At 54.0% G+C, this 19,047-nt stretch overlaps 1 protein-coding gene across 2 annotated transcripts in view; it reads right to left on the bottom strand.

Annotated features, from left to right (window-relative positions):
• Window positions 1-17,359, bottom strand: part of MGAT5B (alpha-1,6-mannosylglycoprotein 6-beta-N-acetylglucosaminyltransferase B) — an 82,022-nt gene extending 64,663 nt beyond the window's left edge. For both annotated transcript variants that reach the window (XM_058038550.1, XM_058038549.1), the window contains exons 1-2: window positions 17,207-17,359; window positions 9,919-10,031 (exon numbers count right to left, since the gene is read on the bottom strand). In XM_058038550.1, the coding sequence (XP_057894533.1) occupies window positions 9,919-10,031; window positions 17,207-17,274 (181 nt within the window). In that variant the 5' untranslated portion in view covers window positions 17,275-17,359. The remainder of the gene's footprint in view (window positions 1-9,918; window positions 10,032-17,206) is intronic.
• Window positions 17,360-19,047: the final 1,688 nt, after the last annotated feature.

Genomic DNA, 19,047 nt, shown 5'->3' on the forward strand with positions numbered 1-19,047 from the left:
AGAGTTGCTCGAGCTCACTCTGATCATTGGCAAATCCGAGCCTGACCTTTCTGCCTCCTCTGTGAGAACAAATGGTGATGTTACCTGGCCATGCTGACCCAGCTGGGACGCTGCTGGAGCAGAAGGAAAAGCAGCAGAGCCGGGAGCAGGAGCAAAGGACCCCTCTGAGGAGATCATGTAGGTTCTCACATTTCTATTTGGCCTCTCTGCTCCTCTCCTCAGGGAGCAATCCAAGGCATTGAAATAACATGAGATCCCGTTGCTTCACGGTGCTGTGGCTCTGAAATGGTGAAAATGCCCTACAAAACCCCGAGCAACCTTCAGCATTACCATCTGCAGCACAATTCCCACCCCTCCACAACACCCCTGCTCTGGAACCACAAACAGCAAAGCTTACAGCTGTGCTGCACAGCCCTGAACATCGCCCTCTCTCCTCTTCTGTGTTCACTGATGGAAGAAATCGCTTTAAGCAGGTGAGACTCCAGGAACTGGAGCAAGCAGGAGAGGCAGAGCTGGAATACTGAGAGGCTTTGAGGAGAGCAGGGCAGGATTCCTGCCAGGTGACATTACACACCATCTCCAGCACAACACGCCTTGGCTGGTGCCTCTGGATCTCTCCTGAGTCCTGTAGCCCAACGTGGCAAACCAGAGCCATTGTGACACCACAAGGGAGCCCCAGTGCTCAGCCTCCCTCCCCATGGTCTGCATGTGGGGCAAGACACCCCAAGCCAGCAAGGGCAGGCTCCCACATTTTATATATATATATATATATATATATATATATATATATATATATATATATATATATGTGTGTGTGTGTGTGTGTGTGTGTGTATATATATATATATGTATATGTATGTATTTTTTTTTTCTTTTCTACATTTATTTTTATTCCCTCCAAAATGAAGTAAATAACCAAATCTTTTTGCAGCAGAAGCTGTTCTTTGGTGACCTGCAATTCTGCTGGATCACAGACCATGGGAAGTCACTGCAGGGGCTGCAATGCCCACCCCCAGACAGATTCCAGGTTGAGTTACCATTGCCCAGCTGCAGTGATGCTGTAGGACTGGGAAAACCTCTTTTCTAGCCCACAAGCTGCTTATCACCCCATCAGAGTCCATATCCGGCAGCCCTGAGATCAGACCCCAAAACACCTCTCAGCGACCTAGCGCAAGGTGCAGCAGCCCTTTAGAGGCTGAGCTTCACCTCTTCTCACTTCTGTTTTCCAGCTTTAGCTCTAAAATCAGCTCTCGCCCACTTTTGTCCTCCCTTCATCCCATTCCCACCAATCCTGCTCCTAAAGCAGTGGAGGAAACGCAGCGCAGGAGCCCAGCTGTGCTCAGCCACAGGAAACCAGCTGGAGATGCTGGGGTGGGAAAAGGCAGGTGTTGAGCTCTGCAGCTGAGCAGCAGGAAACACTTAAATACAGGTCGAAAATACAGTTATGGGAACAGCAAACACAAACCCCAGAGCTCAGCAAAGCCCCACTTCCCAAAGGCAGCGGGTTCCAGGACCCCTGCAGCAGTGACCCCAAGGACAGAGATACCTGTGAGCCACTTCAGATGCTTCTATCAAAGGTCAGCGTTGAAGATGGCAATGCAAGATGTTTTCCATTACCATCCCCACCTTTGTCAAGTGGACAGTTTGCCTTATCTCTCTCTCTGAGTGACCACAATCACACCCCCTGGGAGGGGACATCTGCTGATAACAGCTATTGAATGTCACTGCATGGCTGATAAGAACTACAGCATCCCATTGGGAGATGTGAGCCCAGAGGGAGCAGCCAAGCATTCCTACCTGGATAGAATCTGGAGATTCTGGAACACCAGCACAGCTTCTCCACTGGATTCCCCAGAGGAGCAGCAGCTGCCTCTTCTTCCCCTGGATCTTCAGAGGAAGAATACATCCTTCTCTCCAGGATCCCTGCTCCAGCAGAACCACCCCTGACACTGCAGGAGGGCTGAGCCACAATTCCAATGGGACTGCTGCCAGCACCCTGACCCACAGGGTGTCAGGCTGGGTTCTGACCCTGTCAGTGTTGTTCATGTGTACTGCATTGTTTATTTTATCCTTTTTTTTTTCTTTTCCCTATTAAAGAGCTGTTATTTCCTGCTCCCATATTTTTTGCCTGAGAGCCCCTTAATTTCAAATTTATAGCAATTGGGAGGGGTGGGGAGGGTTTACATTCTCCATTTCAGGGGAGGCTCCTGCCTTCCTTAGCAGAGTCCTGGCTTTCCAAACCAAGACAGGCAGCTGACAGCAAGGTGAGCTGAAATCAAACCAGACCCCTCTGCAGGCAGCAGGAGCCCAGGACGAGGGCAGGGCTCTGCTCCAGCCATTTCAGGACCTGTCCCACACCTCCTCTGGGTTTGCAGCAAATTCCTCCAGCACCTCACACCCAACCCTGCAGGAACCAACAGCAAGAGGAATCCAAAGGCTTTTGATTCTTTGAAGCAGCCCCAGCAGTTGCAGGCACCATTCCAGCCACATCTAATCACGTTTTAACACTTAATAACCTATTTTCCCTGGCTAATCCCCTGCAGCAGCACGCTCCACCAGCAGGATGCACATCCCACCAAATCCAGCCTGAGGGACCACAGCCAAATCCCTCCCAGCACCATGATTACAGAATTTGGTGCTTTTTCAGCAGCAGCCTCCTGCCCCCTGACTCTGGCAGTAAACCAACTGCAAGGAAGATGCTTGGGGGGAAAAAGGATCATCAAACATATTAAATTCTAAATGAGAGGGCACAGAAAACTCAATCTCCTGAGTCTAGAGCCCTTCCAAAGCATCTCCCACATTCAAAATTTATAGACTTCTCTGTTTCCCTTTTTTATCTACATCTTTGTTTGCTGAATAAATTCTCTCAGTGGCCATTTCAAAACAAAGGAACCTCTTTCTGTGTTTACTTGACAGCAGAGGATTAGGATAAAATAACTTGCATTTCAGAAGGGGTTTTTTTATTTATTGTTAAGATGCAAAGCCTCTGCTGCAGCGAATCACCAAGCAGAGAGTCCATCTGAGGAATGATTTCTGGCACACACCAAGAAGCTTGGCTTTTGGAGAGAGCCTCCAAGAAAGGTATTCACATACAAAAATCAAATTTTAAATGGGATTAACTTCTGGACTGTGACATTATCCATTTCTCCTGTTCATGCTCCTGCCTCACATCTATGTTTATTTTGGTTATGACTGGCTGCTCGCACAGTTCAGGAGCCAGGAAAGCTCTGGGCGGGGCTGGGGCATTTTCATGTCTCCCTCCCTTTGAATTGCAATAGTTGAGGCTCAAAGCTGGGCTGGGCAGGTCACTCAGGGAGAAACAGGAACAGCCTCAGCCTAAAGTGGACCAGGGACCATGAACTTCAGCATCCATCCCCAGCCCAAAGGATTTTTTGGATTATTTTAAAGCAAATAATTTTTTTACATCCCCCAGTCTCAGGGTCTTTCTGGGTCGCTGCGACCCCGAGAATGTTAAAAGTTTCTTTTCCCAGCCTGGTGCTTGAAGAATGAGTCGAAGCTCTTCAGTTCTCAGTCTCAAGGTTGTTTATTGTTTCTTATCTATAAAATTCTTTCTCCTGCCCTGCTGAGGTCCATCCAGCAGGACAGTTCCAGGCACTCTGCCTGCCCCCAGGGCAGTGTTATGGCTTTATACTAAAAACTACATATACAATGTTTACAATTACTTTCCAATACCTATCACCTATGTTAGACAGTGAGCTTCTACTCTAAACCAATCTGAAAGTGCCACCATCACAGCAGAAGATGGAGGCCAAGAAGAAGAAGGAGAAAGGCTGGACATGCCCAGATCCCTCCATCTTGCCTCCTGAACCCCCATACCAGAAACCCCAAAATCTACTTTTCCACCCTGTGATAACTTCACTATTATTCTACCTAAACTGCTGTGGCTTGCTGATCTTCATAAAAGGTTGGTAATTTGCTCCACGGGTCACAATCAAACCCACAGGTGTTTTGGGCTCTGTGCCAGGGTCTCTGAGCCCCCTGGCAGGGTCCTGGCCCTGCTGGACAGACAGAGGGATGTTCTGGGTTCCCACACCACAGCCCAGCCTGCACTGAAGGGCACAGGGCAGCTTCCCCTGCTCAGCTGGGTCTGGCAGGGCCCTGGGAACAAGGAGCAGCACAAACAGCCACAAAAGCTGGGCTCAGGCCCAGGAAGGAGCTGACACTCACCACAAACCCACCCCATTTATACTCCAGCTCCAGTGTAGAGCTGCCCACCCCAGAGCACGTGGAGGGGGATGTTGGCAGCTCCCCTGCAACACCCACCAGTTACTGAATGATGCTCCAAAGGGCTCTTACAGGAGCCCAGGGGGAGCAGGGACCAGGCTCCTTCCCACCAGGAGCCCATTCCTGGGAAACACTCAGGCCTGGGCATGGCAGAGCTGAGGCCATACCCAGGACCTCTCCCCAGGTCGCTGGTTTGTGCAGGTTCCCATCCCTCATCACACCAAAAGCTCATCACCAGCCCAGCACAATTAACCTGCCCCTCTGAGCTCGCCTCAGCCCAGCACTGTGTGCTGAACAGCCACCACCACTGCCAGGAATATTTCCTGGCCTTCCCTGGGATCCAGAACACGTTAATTAAATGCCAGTTTGTTATTCAAACAGACCTTTGGAGAGTTCACAGTGCTAATAAGCAGCACCTGGATGTTCACTGCACCTCCCCTCAGCCAGGAGAGCCCCCTGAGCTCCTGCCCCAAGCACAGGGCTCAGCCCTGCCCTCCCCTCACCTCAGAGTTTGCGGGGATGGATTTTCCCATCTCCCCAGAGGCTGTGATTCCCCATTTCCCATTTCCAGGGAGGCTCCCTGTGGGAACTCAGCACATCCCTTTGGATGTCCAGAGTTGCTGAGAACCCCATCAGGGGGCTCAGAGACCCTGGCATGCTGCTCAGAGCACCTGGAGACTTGATTTTGACCCGTGAAGTAAGTTGCCAGCTTTGTATGAGGACCTGAAAGTCACACAGGTTTGAACGGTGTAATAATAAAGTATTCACAGAGTGAAAATGTAGATTTTAGGATTTTTGGTGTGGGGGTTATGGGGACAAGATGGAGGAATCAGGGCATGTCTAGTCCTTCTTTCTTCTTCTTGTTCTCCATTTTCTGCAGTGATGTTGTCACTTTGGGATTGGTTTAGAGTAGAAGTGCACTGTCTAACACAGGTGATAGGCATTGGGAATTAAGTGTAAATATGTTATACGTAGTTTGTAGTATAAAAGGACAACACAGGGTGCCTGTGGCTGCCCTGCTGAGCAGATCTCGGCTGGGCAGAGAGGAAATTTTATAGATAAGAATTAATAAAGAACCTCAGGACCGAAAAGTGAAGAGTCCAGACTCATTCTTCAGTTGCACGTGCTGGAGCAGAGACATCCTGCACATCTTGGGACAGCAATTATCAACAGCAATCCAAGAGCTCCCCACCCTTCCTGCCTTGGCCACGGGTGGATTCCTGGTTCTCCAGCCACCAGATCCTCCCCTCAACACCACAGCCTGTCCCAGGTGACAGAGAGAGTCTGTGGTGACATTGGGCAGCTCCTGGCCAGCACATTCCCTGAGCCTTGGTCCCACTCTGCTTTGGAGGTTACTCACCCCTGGGAACAGCTTCATCACCCTGGGGCACAGCCAGTCCCTACAAACACCCCACCGTGGCCAGGAGGAATGTTAATGGCTCTTTATGCTTTTATTACCCCTTTTCACTCCTAAATCAAAATTCATCCTGAGCCTGGGAGGCAGCACGTACTTCAGAAAATAAAATTAGCACAGTGGGAACCACAGCAGCCTCTGTAAAAGCTGTGACAAGAAAGGATGAACCCCAAAAGCCTGAACCAGGTGTTAAAGAGTGAGGAAAAGCCTCTCAGGTTGTGCCTGCCAAGCGTTGGGGACAAAGAACACAACCTCCCTCCAGCATCTTCCTCCAGAGACAGCAGAGAGGATGCTTTGTGCTTAAACCAGTGTGTGAGGCCATGAATGAAGCTCATCTTCCTCAATAAGCAGCACAACAACAGCCAAATGTGCAGCAATTCATCTGGAAGCAATAGTTTGTTTGGCAAAGCCACTGAATATAGGGTTTGCATCGAATTTTTGAGCTTTCTAACAAAGCAGGATTTGCCTTACCCAGTTAGAAAGCTAAGAGACCAAAACCTTGAAAAATTACAGGACCTAGGTTATAATTTACTGCTTTTCTTCTTTAAATGAGACCAGTCAGGCATTACCAGAAGCAGCATTCAAGCTGCACCACCTTGGAGCAAAGCAGCATCTCTCCCAGCCCTCAGCAGAGCCAGAGAGGCTCAGGCAGGAGGGAGAACCCATTTACACACCTTGATTTAATCACCTGAACCCCTGAATGGGGAGGATTTGAGGTGTGAGGGCCTGAAAAAAGGACATTTGTTTTAAATCTGTTTTGTTTTAAATTTGTTTTGATTTGGAGCTGTGCTGACACTGCTCCCAGGAAACAAGAGACAGACAAGGATGCAGCCAGTGGATTCAAAGGTCTGCCTTAAATTCAGGATAAGGATGGGAAAAACCACTCCAAGGCATCCAGAAAGGGGGTGAAGAGCTGAGTAATGATATTTTCGCCATTATTTCACCCCAAATTTAGAGCCCTCTGGGCTGACCCCAGGTGCTTCTGCAGGTTTCTGGAAACCTCTGCTGCTCTTTGTGCCACACCTCAGCTGGCCCCACAGCTCATCAGCTCTTCTACCCAGTTAGAAAGCTAAGAGACCAGCACCTTGAAAAATTAGAAGACCTAGGTCATAATTTACTTATTTTCTTCTTTAAATGAGACCAGAAGCAGCATTCAACCTGCAGCACCTTGGAGCAAAGCAGCATCTCTCCCAGCCAGCAGGGCTGGTGCTCACAGCCCTCAGCAGAGCCAGAAAGGCTCAGGCAGGAGGGAAAACCCTTTTACACACCTTGATTTAATCACCTGAACCCCTGAATGGGGAGGATTTGAGGTGTAAGGTTTGAAAAAGGAGATTTGTTTTGATTTGGGGCTGTGCTGACACTGCTCCCAGGAAACAAGGGATGGACAAGGATGCAGCCAGTGGATTCAAAGGTCTGGCTTAAATTCAGGATAAGGATGGGAAAAGCCACTCCAAGGCATCCAGAAAGGGGGTGAAGAGCTGAGTAATGGTATTTTTGCCATTATTTCACCCTCAAATTTAGAACCAGCAAAGGTTCTGGAAACCTCTGCTGCTCTTTGTGCCACAGCTCAGCTGGCCCCACAGCTCATCGGCGTTTCTGCCTTTCCTTCAGTTCTCTACAAACCTTTCAGGGACACTGGGGCTCCTCTGGGCCACAGGGCAGCTGTGACAACGACACCTTTCATTTCAAGCTCAGCAATTTTTCAGAGCCCATCTCCTCAAATGCCAGCTGTGGAGAAGGTGCTGGTCTGGGGGCTCCTGCCCGCTCTCCTTGTGCTGTTTTTTATCGCAGAAAGGAAGAAATCCCCTCAAACCACACTTCATTCACCAGGTATGTGCTTGGCTGGGGGACAGGAACATAAACCCACCCTCCCCATGGGGACACCTACCCTGAGCAAGGGCAGGAGCACTGAAAAGCACCGACCCTGCCACCTGCTCCAGGCTGGGGCCACCAGGAAAACACAGAAAGGGGTTGAATGGAGCTGGTGATGGGAACAGCCAGGGGAGCAGAGGGGAGGAACATCAGCCACCATGTCCTCCACCCACAGGGAGAACACAGATCCAGCTGCCACACGCTGCAAAAACAGCTCTTGGAAGGTCAACTAAGAGGTTTAACACCCTCCAGCCTTTGGAAAACATCACTTTATCCCCTTCCTCCTGTAGGGAAGCAGCTGGCACTTCTCCCAGCACCTCAAGGAAGGGATTTAATGCTCCAAAATCACATCCTGGATGAGGCTGTGGAGCTCAGATGCTTCCATGGTTCTAGTATGGGAGGAGAAGACCACAGTGGCCTCACCAAGCCCATCTCACCCTGCTCAGGGCAGCTCAAGCCGGGCAGTTCCCTCTGTGCATTTCACCTGACTGGAATCTCAGAGAAAACATCAGGGGAAGCTCAGTCCATGGCAGCAGTGTCCTCCCAGAGCAGGGCAGTGACTGTCCCACCACACAGGTGTCTCCTGAGCTGATTTTGTGTCTTGCCAAAATAGGTTTTAAATACAACATAACACTTGCTAAAAATTAGAATATTTCTCCTCTGCATTTCAGTACCTGCATAAAAAAAAGGCTTTGCATAAAACCTGCATAAAACGACCTGCATAAAACCACAAAGCCTTTTATTTCCCCTTCCCTAAGGAGCAATTTCCACTCCCTGCAGGCCCCAAGTGCTCAAACCCACCGAGACCTCCAAGCACCTGAGCCAGACCCTCCACAGGCCAGACCAGAGGCAGCCCAGACACCCACACTGCTGCTAGTGCTGATCCTGATCCTGCTGGGAGCCAGGGTCAGCATCCCCAGCACTCAGCCCCACCTGCCACAGCTCTGGGTGTGAGCACAGCCAGGTTGGAGCCACAGGGCAAAGCCACACACGGCAAGAGAGGTCAACAGGGCTCTGAGCCATCCTGAAAATCCCAAAAAGGGCCAGGAAGGAGCTGGGTGTGACAGTCTTCACAGGGGTCTGAGGATGAGGGAAGAGATGAGGAGCTGACGCCATGTTTCAGAAGGCTTGATTTATTATTTTATGATATATATTATGTTAAAACTATACTAAAAGAATAGAAGAAATTATTTCATCAGAAGGCTGGCTAAGAATAGAAAAAGAATGACAATAAAGGCTTGTGAGTGACCAAGACAGTCCGGACAGCTGGACTGTGATTGGCCATTAATTAGAAACAACCAACAGGAGACCAATCACAGATGCACCTGTTGCATTCCACAGCAGCAGATAATCAATGTTTACATTTTGTTCCTGAGGCCTCTCAGCTTCTCAGGAGAAAAAATACTAAGGAAAGGATTTTTCAGAAAATATCATGGCTACACCCATGGGAATGGAAGATCCAAGCACCATCCTCCTGCATCCCTGGCACTCATCAGCTCAGCTGGACCAAGCACATGGGGGCACCACATGAGGATCTGAGGTTGGAAATGGGGGTGTGTGTTGTATTACCACCTGTCAGAGCTGGGGCAGTTCTCTGCTATCCATGGGGCAGTTGTTTCTTTATCTCTCCCACAGCCAACCCTCCCTCCAGGAGATCTCTGCTGCCCATGGCCACTGAGTGTCCCTGCAGGGCTGATCCAATCCCAGCATCCCATAGGGAGATGCTCCGCCCAGGGGAGGAGCCAAGCATTCCTACCTGGATTCAATCTGAGCCTGGCACAGCACAGCAGCCTTTGCCCCCTGCATTGCCAGAGGAGCAGCTTTCTGCTGCCCTGCATGGCCAGAGGGAGCCCAGGCCCATCTGCAGCAGCCCTGGAGCTGCAGAGGAAAACTCCCCCCTTGTGCAGGATCCCTGCTGCAGCAGAGCCACAGCTGGCACTGCAGGAGGGCTGAGCCCCCATGGGATGGGGCTGGGACACCTCCCTGGCACACAGGGGGCAGGGCATGGTCTGACTCTGGCAGTGCTGTTTTTGTCTGTTTGTACAATTGCATTTGTATTTTTAATTTTCCTAGTACAGAGCTGTTATTCCTATTCCCATATCTTTGCCTGAGAGCCCCTTAATTTCAAAATGTCAGGTGTCAGGCTGTGTTCTGACTCTGTCAGTGTTGTTTTTGCTTTACTGCATTGTTTATTTTATCTTTTTATTTTCTTCCTAATAACTGTTACTCCTGCTCCCATATCTTTGCCCGAGAGCCCCTTAATTCCAAAATTATAATAATTCAGAGGGAGGGGGTTTGCATTTTCCATGTCAGGGGAGGTTCCTGCCTTCCCTAGCAGACACTGTGTGTTCCCAGCGAGCCAGGCCAGGCTGTGGGGCCGTGCTCACCTTCGGTGCGGATGGTGAAGGGGGAGTCCCCCAGGCGCTTGGCTGAGAACTGCCCTCCCAGGGATGTCATCAGGAAGCACAGCGTGAAAAATCCAATGCCCAGCACGAAAATCCTGCAGAGAGAAAGCAGAGCTGGAGCAAGGTGTGAGGAGCAGCCAGCCCCAGCACCCCGTGCCCCTGGGGTTATCCCTCTGCACAGCAGCAGGAGAGGCTTTGGGTGTCTGGGGCAATCCCAGCTCCATCCCTGTGCCTCACCCAGCCCTGGCAGGGAGCAGCATCTGTGCAGCCCCAGCCCCACCAGCACCTCACCCCAGACCCTTCACAAAGAGCCCAGGACACAAACCCTGGCACTGAGCAGGGGGTTTGCCTGAGAGCCCCCTCTGAAATCCCTGCAGCCTCTCCAATGCAGGCCCTGAGGAATTGAGGCCTTGAGGAAATCAGGAATTGAGGCCTTGAGGAAACCCCCATGCACTCAGGGGGAGTGGTGGATCTGCATCTTCAGCAGGGAAGCTAAACCAGACCACAACTGCCCTGCGATGCTCCAGCAGGGCCAGCCCAGCAGCCCAGAGCACAGGAACCACTACAATAAACAATTCCTGTGTTCCTCTGGGAGAGAGGAGTAAAGAGAGGCCTTTACCTTCCCTTCCTCTCAAAGGATCTAAAAAAAAAAAACCCTTTAGTTTTTTATACAAAGCCTTTTGTTCCCCTGTAACTAGGCCAGCAGCACTGTCATTGTGTGCCCTGTGCACAAGGGGACAAGGAGGGACCTGCACTCGTGTGGCCTGGGGCCATCCCAGCCCTGCTTTGCTCACAGGGCTGGCAGGGAAGTGGCTCCCAGGGGACACACAGGGCAGGATGGCACCTCCAGGAGGGACAGGAGCTCCCAGCACTGCTCCTGCCCTGCCCAAATTCAGCCAAGTCCCTCTTTTGGGCGCGGAAGGGCTGAAGGCAAGAGCTCTGTGCCAGGCTGGAGTGAAATGCATAGTGCTCTGTGCCAAGGGATGGATGTCTGGCCTCCTTCCACTGCTCAGAGACGCTGCCATCATCCCCAGGACTCCTTGGAGGTGCAGCAGCCACAAAAAATAAAAAAAAAAAAAGGGAAAAGCCCTGTCAGAGCCACTGCCAGGTGTCAGTGTGACACTCCCAGAGCAGCAGCGTGATTCAAACCCAGGGGAAATCTCCAGGAGGAGAAAGAGAAAAGACAACCCCAGCCAGCCTGGAGAAACAACAGGTTTGTAACAGGTAAATCAATCCTGAGTGGGGCAGGGAGCCCTCAGGGGTGCCCTGGCATTGCTGCCTTTCAGCATCCCTGAGCCAAAGGAAAGCAAAGCACAGAGCACAGCAGCCTTCAGCTCTCCTACAAGCTCTCAGCATCCTCCACAGGGCTCAGGAGCTGCCACAGCACAGCCACCCAGGCTTTTCCAGGGGCAGTGGAGCCCCCAGCCCTCCACTGAGCATCCCTGCACAGCTGAAAGGCACAGGAATAGGAACAGCCTTCAGCTCTGCACTGCAATTATCTGCTGCTGGAAAGGGCTAACAAATAAAGTGACCTGCTTCAAAGCCCTTGTTAGTGCCTGGAGATGTTGTGGAGAGCTCAAGTGCCAGGTCAAGCAGCTCAAGAAGGGCTGGGCTTCCCCAGGGAGATCTGGTGGAGGAGCTCCCTGCTGTCCCTGCACAGCACAGCCAGGCTTTCCTTGCTCCTGGGCACTGCCAGGGGATGCCCTGAGCTCCCACCTCCGTGCAGGCAGCTCTGATGCTGCTGTCACACAGACAGCACACACCTGAGCCCAGATCCAGGGCAGCCTCACCTCAGCAGCAGCCAGCTCAGGAGCAAAGGGTTTCCTTGCCTGCTCCAAGAGGATCCGCCTTGCTCACTGCAGACAACTCCTGCTCATCCCTGTGGATCAGCCCTGCCCCATCCCCATGGATCAGGGGCACCTGGCTCTGGGCACGTCAGCCTTCTCACCTCCCACCTAATCAGGGGGAAAAGCAGCACCCTGGGCTTGTCAGCACCAATGAGCTGTGCCAGCAGCACACCCAGCACCAGCACAAACCCTCCCTGACAGCCAGGCCAGAGCTGAAGCTGGGAGAGCTGATCCACCTGGGAGAGCTGGAGCTGGGAGAGCTGGAGCTGACCCACCTGGGAGAGCTGGAGCTGGGAGAGCTGGGAGAGCTGGGAGAGCTGGGAGAGCTGGGAGAGCTGGAGCTGACCCACCTGGGAGAGCTGAACCTGGCAGAGCTGACCCACCTGGGAGAGGGGATCCACCTGGATGAGCTGAATCTGGGAGAGCTTCATCTGGGAGAGCTGGGAGAGCTGGCAGGGCAGACCCACCTGGGTGAGCTGACCCACCTGGGTGAGCTGACCCACCTGGGTGAGCTGACCCACCTGGGAGAACTGAACCTGGGAGAGCTGGAGCTGACCCACCTGGGTGAGCTGACCCACCTGGCAGAGCTGACCCACCTGGTGAGGGGATGCTCAAGTGCATCGCTAGCACTGCCTGACATCCCCGTGCAGCCTGGGCCAGCTCAGATCCCTTCATTTCTGAATGAGCTGCCCCTAGAGGAGTGGAAAGCAGTTTCTACAGGATACCTAAACCACTGTGCACTCAGTGATCCAGGCTCCCATCCCTGCAGGCACAGCCCCACCAGCAGTCAGCAGTGGAGCAGAGCCACCCCCTCCCCAGCTGTGGGATGTGCACACAGACACCACACAGCCCTCAGCCCCTCCAGAGCTGCCTGCGAGGAAGGTTTGCAGAGAGCTGAGGTCCAGCTCCAGCAGGGAGGTGATGGTGGAGGCAGCAGAGCGTCCCTGATGCTGCAGAGTAACGTGGTGTCCCATAAATAGCTTGGAGAGGGGGTGAGCTGGGGACGTCAGTGCCTGATCTGCCGTTGCCACAGCCTGAGCCCAGCGCAGGGAAAGGCTCTCAGGAGCACCCTGGAGGGGATTGCTGCACCCAGCTTGGCTTTGGAGGGCTGAATTTGCCCTCAGGGAATGCTGTCTGGAGAGAACAGCAGGCTGGAGAAGAAACAAACTGAAAGAGCTCAAAGCCCAGGCAGGTCGTGCACCCCAGGGTCCATCCTGGTCCAAAACCCACCCATGGCCCTGTCCTGGTATCCCCATTTTAAAAAAGCATCACCTCAGTAAATGCTCAGCCCTGATCCTGCTCTCACACCTCCTATTGACAATGTCTTCATCATTATGCAAGACCTTGGTGATGCTTTTTAATCTTCATAATTATAGTCTGGCAAGGAGGGATCCTTAAACACTGAGCAGAAAGAAAAAGGGGAAGGGAAGAAAAAGCTACAAAGGTGATCTGTGCTCTACCATCTCCCTAGGAAACTAAACCTTTTTCATTTTGACCGGATTACAGAGAGAGTAGGGGAGATGCAAGATGCTTTTTTTCCTTAAAAAAAAAAAAAAAATAGAAAAAGAACAAAAGAGGAATTGGAGCTCTACTGGAATTGCCGTCCTTGGGAGATGAGTGGATCCGGCCCAGAGCAGTGCTCCAGGGAGCAGGGATGGTGCAGGGCTGGGCTTTCAGCCTGAGAACCCCAAATCCTTTACTTTTGCTCCTGTTCTCCAGGTGAATAAAAGTGCCTGGCCCAGACTCACCTGAGTGGAAACTCCCTATACAGAAAACAAATTTACAGCAAAGTAGGTAAAACATACCAGATCCCAGATGGTCCAAATGCACTGGGTTCTCTCCCCCAAAATCAAAACTCTCTGAAGACTCTGGAGCTCCAAGGACCAAATAACATCTATCCTGCATGCTGGCTTTGCCTGTCATCCATGTCACGTTTAATTCATCACTTTGGCACAGTTTGGTGCCAAGTCACTCTCCACATCCTCCCCAAACTGAAATGTTCACAGTTCTGGGCTCTGGCTTGGTGCCCAAAAGAAAAGAAAGTGAAATTCCTCAAGTGTTAAATGAAAATTAAATGAAAGTTGGAAGTGATGCCCCAGCCATGGAGGATTTTGGCCCATGGAACTGAAGGCTGGATGTGACCAGGAGGGTGTGAGTGCTGAGCTGGGATGTGCTGGGGGAGGAAGGCCAGCACACCCAGCCGGATGATGGGGCTGTGGCACTGGGGATGTGACACTGGGACTGTGCCCATGGTGCCACATCACCCAGCTGGGACCCACAGGAGAATCCTGCAGGGGGAAACCAAGGGCTGCAGGTCAGGTAACACCTTTAATTCGACACGATTTCAACTCCCAAAAGCTGAGCCACCATTCCTACCAGCACAAGTCAGGCTGATGAATGACTCCTCTCCCTCAAACCCCTTTTGCTTGGAGCCTGACAGGGCTGTGGTGCTGTCACACTGATGCTCAGCCATGGGATCCATGCAGGGACCAGAGGGAGCTCTCACTGACCACTGCCACATCCCACTGAAAGCCTGGCTTGGGTTCCCAGCTGGTGAACAGAGCTACAGAGCCAAGGGCTCCTTGGTGAGGTGGGCCAGGGCTCCTTGGTGAGTTCTTGCCTGGACCCAGCTCTCCTGCCTGGACCCAGCTCTCCTGCCTCTCACCATCACGGGTGAGACCCCTTTGGTGCTGAGATGAAGTCAGAGCCACCCCTGGCCATTCCTGTGGTTTCCCAGACTGATCTTCTCCCTCTCTGCAGGTGCTCTCCCAGCTCAGGGCTCTGCATTGCTTTGCTGAGCGTGTCTGGAGGGAGGTTAATGAAATGTTTTGGTGCACAGGATCAGGTTTCCTGCTGCTGTTTGCCAATGGCACCGATCCCCATCAGGCAGGGGATCACACCAGGGATTCCCAGAGCAGGGAGGCTTTGCCCAGCCAGCAGCAGGGACCCTGTGCATTCACAGGACCCATCCTGGCTGCCAGCACCTTCTCCCACTGAAGATAAAAATAAAAAAAATTAAAAAATAAATTAAAATAAATTAAAATAAAATAAAAATAAATTAAAATAAAATAAAATAAAATAAAATAAAATATAAAATAAAATTAAATTAAAAAATAAAATAAAATAAAATTTAAAAAATAAAATAAAAAATAAAATAAAATTTAAAAATAAAATAAAATAAAATAAAATAAAATAAAATAAAATAAAATAAAATAAAATAAAACTAAACTAAACTGCTGGGGGTTATCCCTGACCCACAGCTGAGGATGGGGGTGCTGATGTTAGGGGAGCAGAGCTGATTGGCACCAGGCTGGAGCTGGGCAGTGCCAACACTCAGCCACGCTGGGCTGGGAGCAAGGTGACACAGGACTGTGGCATTGGGGGGTGACACTCATGGCAGCAGCAGGGAGGAGGGGCAGAGGTCCTGGCACTGTGGGACAGTAAGGAGAGGGGCTTGGGAATTCCTCCTCTTGCACAGGGAGAGCCTGGCTGTTAAATCAAGGTAACCCCGGTGGTTCCAGTGGCACCAGCACTGGTCTGTACTGGTTGGAGAGCAGAAGCCAGCCCAGGGCACATGGCCAGGACTGTGCAACCAGAGACCATCCAGCCACCACAAACCCCTCACCCACACTCATCCTCACCCCTGATGGGACTTTGTGATCACCCTGCCATCCCTGTGCTCTCCCCTGACCCTGACCCCAGGTCACTGCCGGAGATGGGGTTCCCCTGCCTCAGGGGTGATGCCCAGGGCACAGGGATGCGCCAGCCAGCCACCTCCTCACTGTGGAACTCAACCCAAGTTAGGAGAGCAAACAGCCAGACAAAGAGCATCCCCTGGGATGAGTGTGCCCTTCTTGTGTCCCTCACAGTCACTCCCTGCTGCACTCCTGAGCTCTGGGAGCCCTCACACCTCTGCCAGGCTCATCCCTGAGCTCTGGGAGCCCTCACACCTCTGCCAGAGCCCACCTTGAGCTCTGGGAACCCTCACACCTCTGTCAGTGCTTTGTGCCATCCCCTTGGCCACGTTCCTCAGTCCCAGGGCAGTGCCGCGGCATCCAGAGCAGAAATCGCTCCAGGCAAGCAGAGCCAGGCAGCTCCCGAGGCGAGGCAGGAAACCTCTCACACCTGAGTGCAAACAGAGCCGAGCAGCTCCCGAGGAGAGGCAGGAGACCTCTCACACCCGAGTGCCAGCCCAGCCTGTCCTCCCTCCCTCCCTCCCGGCGGTACCCGGGCTAAAACGGCACCGAGCAGATCCCTGCGGTGACCCCGGAGCTCCAAACACAGCAGGGAGCGCTGGGAGCCGCTGGGCTGGGCTGGCCCCACCTTGAGCTTCGTCCCCCGGCACGTTCCCCTCTATCTCTAAGGGGTTTTGGTCCCTCTCCCCATTGGGAAACCACCTAAGTGCCAGCATCTCCCAACATCTCAAGCTCGGGACCAACCCAAGCACGTCTCCGGCGAAGCAAAGAAGCCGGAGAGCAAGGGCTGGAGAGGGGAAGCGAATGTATGGAAGCAGAAATGGGGAGTTCCAGCAAGGGGGAAAAGCAAAGGGTGGGTACGGGTGTGCTGGAGCCGGAGGGGTTCAGGTCTGGACATCCACCCCAGCCCCACTGCCAGCTCAGGGCGGGATTGGGAATCCCCAGCTGCGCCAGCCCGCTCAAACCAGAGGAACCGAATCCCCTCGAGCACCAACATCCCCAAGAACCTTTCCCAGAAAAGCCAGCGGCAGCAGCCCCGCGATAACCCCGGAGACACCGGGGCGAGCCGGGACCGGCGGCCAGCGGGAGCTGCAGGAGCCGCACGGTGCCCACGGGCAGCCCTGCCCGGACCCTGCATGGATCCCTGAATGGATCCCTGTCCGGATCCGTGTCCGGATCCCTGCCCCGCGGGCAGCCCTGCCCGGACCCTGCATGGATCCCTGAATGGATCCCTGTCCGGATCCCTGCCCCGCGGGCAGCCCTGCCCGGACCCTGCATGGATTCCTGAATGGATCCCTGAATGGATCCCTGTCCGCATCCCTGCCCCGCGGGCAGCCCTGCCCGGACCCTGCATGGATCCCTGCCCGATCCCTGCCATCCCCAGCTGGGCTCTATCCCCAGCCCTGCCCCGATCCCTGCCCGCTCCCCGCCATCCCCAGCTGGGCTCCATCCTCACGCCCCACACGGATCCCTGCCCATTTCCCTGCCCGGATCCCTGCCCCGATTCCTGCCCGTTTCCCTCCCCGGACCCTGCCCGGTTCCCTGCCCCGATCCCTGCCCGGACCCTGCCCCGATCCCTGCCCGGTTCCCTGCCCGCTCCCCGCCATCCCCAGCCGGGCTCCATTCCCACCCGGATCGCTGCCCCGCAGCCGCAGCCCCCGCACCGTTCTCTCCCCGCCCGCAGCATCCGGGCGAGGCAGCAGCGCCGGGAGGAAACCCCAACTTTACCTAAAGGGTCTCAAGGTGACGAGGCATCTCCTGACCATTATCTTGCCATCCGCGTTGACAGTGATCATCGTTCGGAGTCGCGGGCAGGGGGCGGCCCCGCGCCCCCCCAGCAGCGGCGAGCGGGGCTGTGCGGGGCGGGGGGCGCTGCGGGGACCCCCCCCGCCCTAGCCTTGCCCCTGCCCGCTGCCGGCCGAGCCCATGGCCGGGCCCCCGGGCTCCGCTCCGCTCCGCGCACCCCGCGCTGCGGCTCCGCTCCGCCCCGCGCCGCCCCGCGGAGCCCCCGCCGCGCTCCGCCGCGCTCCGCGTGCCATCTAGCGGCTACCGCGCCCGCACGGGGGGGGGATTCGGGCAGCGGGGAAGGGGGGGTGAAGGTGGGCACCCCCCCGAGGTGAGGGGATGGCGTTTTGTGCGGGGGGGATAAGCGGGTGTGGGCGGAGAGGCCGGCAGCATCCCCGCGCAGGTGACAGATCCCGGCGTGGGGACCCCGGGAGGCAGGGATGACCAGAAATGCCACCCAGCACCGTGCCCGGGTGATGTGTGATTTGGGGGGTGATCAGGACCAGGGCAAACCTCCCTTGTGGGTAAAAGCGGGTCTGAGTCTCTGACAGCGCCAGGCTGCAGCCCTGCGGCCCCATCTCTCTCGGGGGCACAGTCACAGCCACAACGTGGCTCCCCAAAGTCCCCGGGTGCTCCAGGGTGCTGCCAAGGGGACCAGGGTGGTGTCCTTGAGAAGACAAAGAGCTGAGGCAGGGCAAGCAGTGCTGAGCTCAGCAGAGGTGTTTCCGGCTCTCCTGCGGAAGGTGACGAGCGCAAAAACCTCACAAAAGTTGGGGCTTAAAGGAGCCAAGTGTGCACAGAGCCCCATTTCCATGCCCAGCCAGGATGGGGCGTGAGGCAAGGGATGCAGCACCCTGGGGTGAGCACAGGATGGCTGGAAGGACAACGCTGTCCCCCTTTGGCCAGGCTGTGGGCTGGGGGGCTGTGGTGCCAACAGAGCCCCTCATGCCATGCTGGCCCCATGGCTGGCTGTCCCTCTTTGCTCTGGGTACCATAAAGCATAGGGTGACACTAGGGACAGCTGTCCTTTGCCTTGTCCACGGTGGGATGCTCTCCTCCCATGGTCTTCCCCAGCCTTTCTCCATCCCAATTTCCTCCAGAGAGAGAAACCTCCCTGCAGCCCCACCTGCCTGGCCTGGCTCAGTGATCTGCACCTCAGGTGCTGAATTCCAGCACCAGTCACCCACTCCTCTACAAACCAACCTTGATTGTGCACAATCCCAGGGTTTTCTCTGAGTGTGAAGAGACTCAGAGCCCACAGGGTTTTCCTGTGGGGCTGAGGAGGAGGAAATGCTGCTGTGGTGCTGCATTTCCATAGGCACCCCAGATGCTCACACTGCTTCCTTCTCCCCAGTGGAAACCAGGGTCAGCAAAGCTCCAGGGAGCATGAAGCTGCAACAGCACCAGCCACGACTGAGCTCAAGAACAGCAGCTGGAAATTTACCCCAAACCAGAATTTTTTGTCATAAACCAGCACTTTTTTTCCAGCCAGAAGTGAAAGACAAAACCATATTCTCCAGGATTTCTTAAATGCTGGAGGATTTTTGTATTTATCCACACTTTTTGTGGGCAGGTGCCAGGGAAGGAGCCATTGCCACAGCAGGTCTGGGTGGGATCCCAGCAGGGTGCAGAGGGATGGATGCACAGATTGAGGATTTGCAGCCAGCACTGCCAAGCCAAGCCCTCGGGTCACCTTGGCAAGGACACCCTTCCCTGGAGCCCTCATGGACACAACCAGCAGCCCCCAAACACCAGCTGGGTGCTCATTTGCTCTTTTGGGTGCA

The sequence above is a fragment of the Melospiza georgiana genome, chromosome 21 (assembly GCF_028018845.1).
Source record: "Melospiza georgiana isolate bMelGeo1 chromosome 21, bMelGeo1.pri, whole genome shotgun sequence".
Classification (NCBI taxonomy): Eukaryota; Metazoa; Chordata; class Aves; order Passeriformes; family Passerellidae; genus Melospiza; species Melospiza georgiana.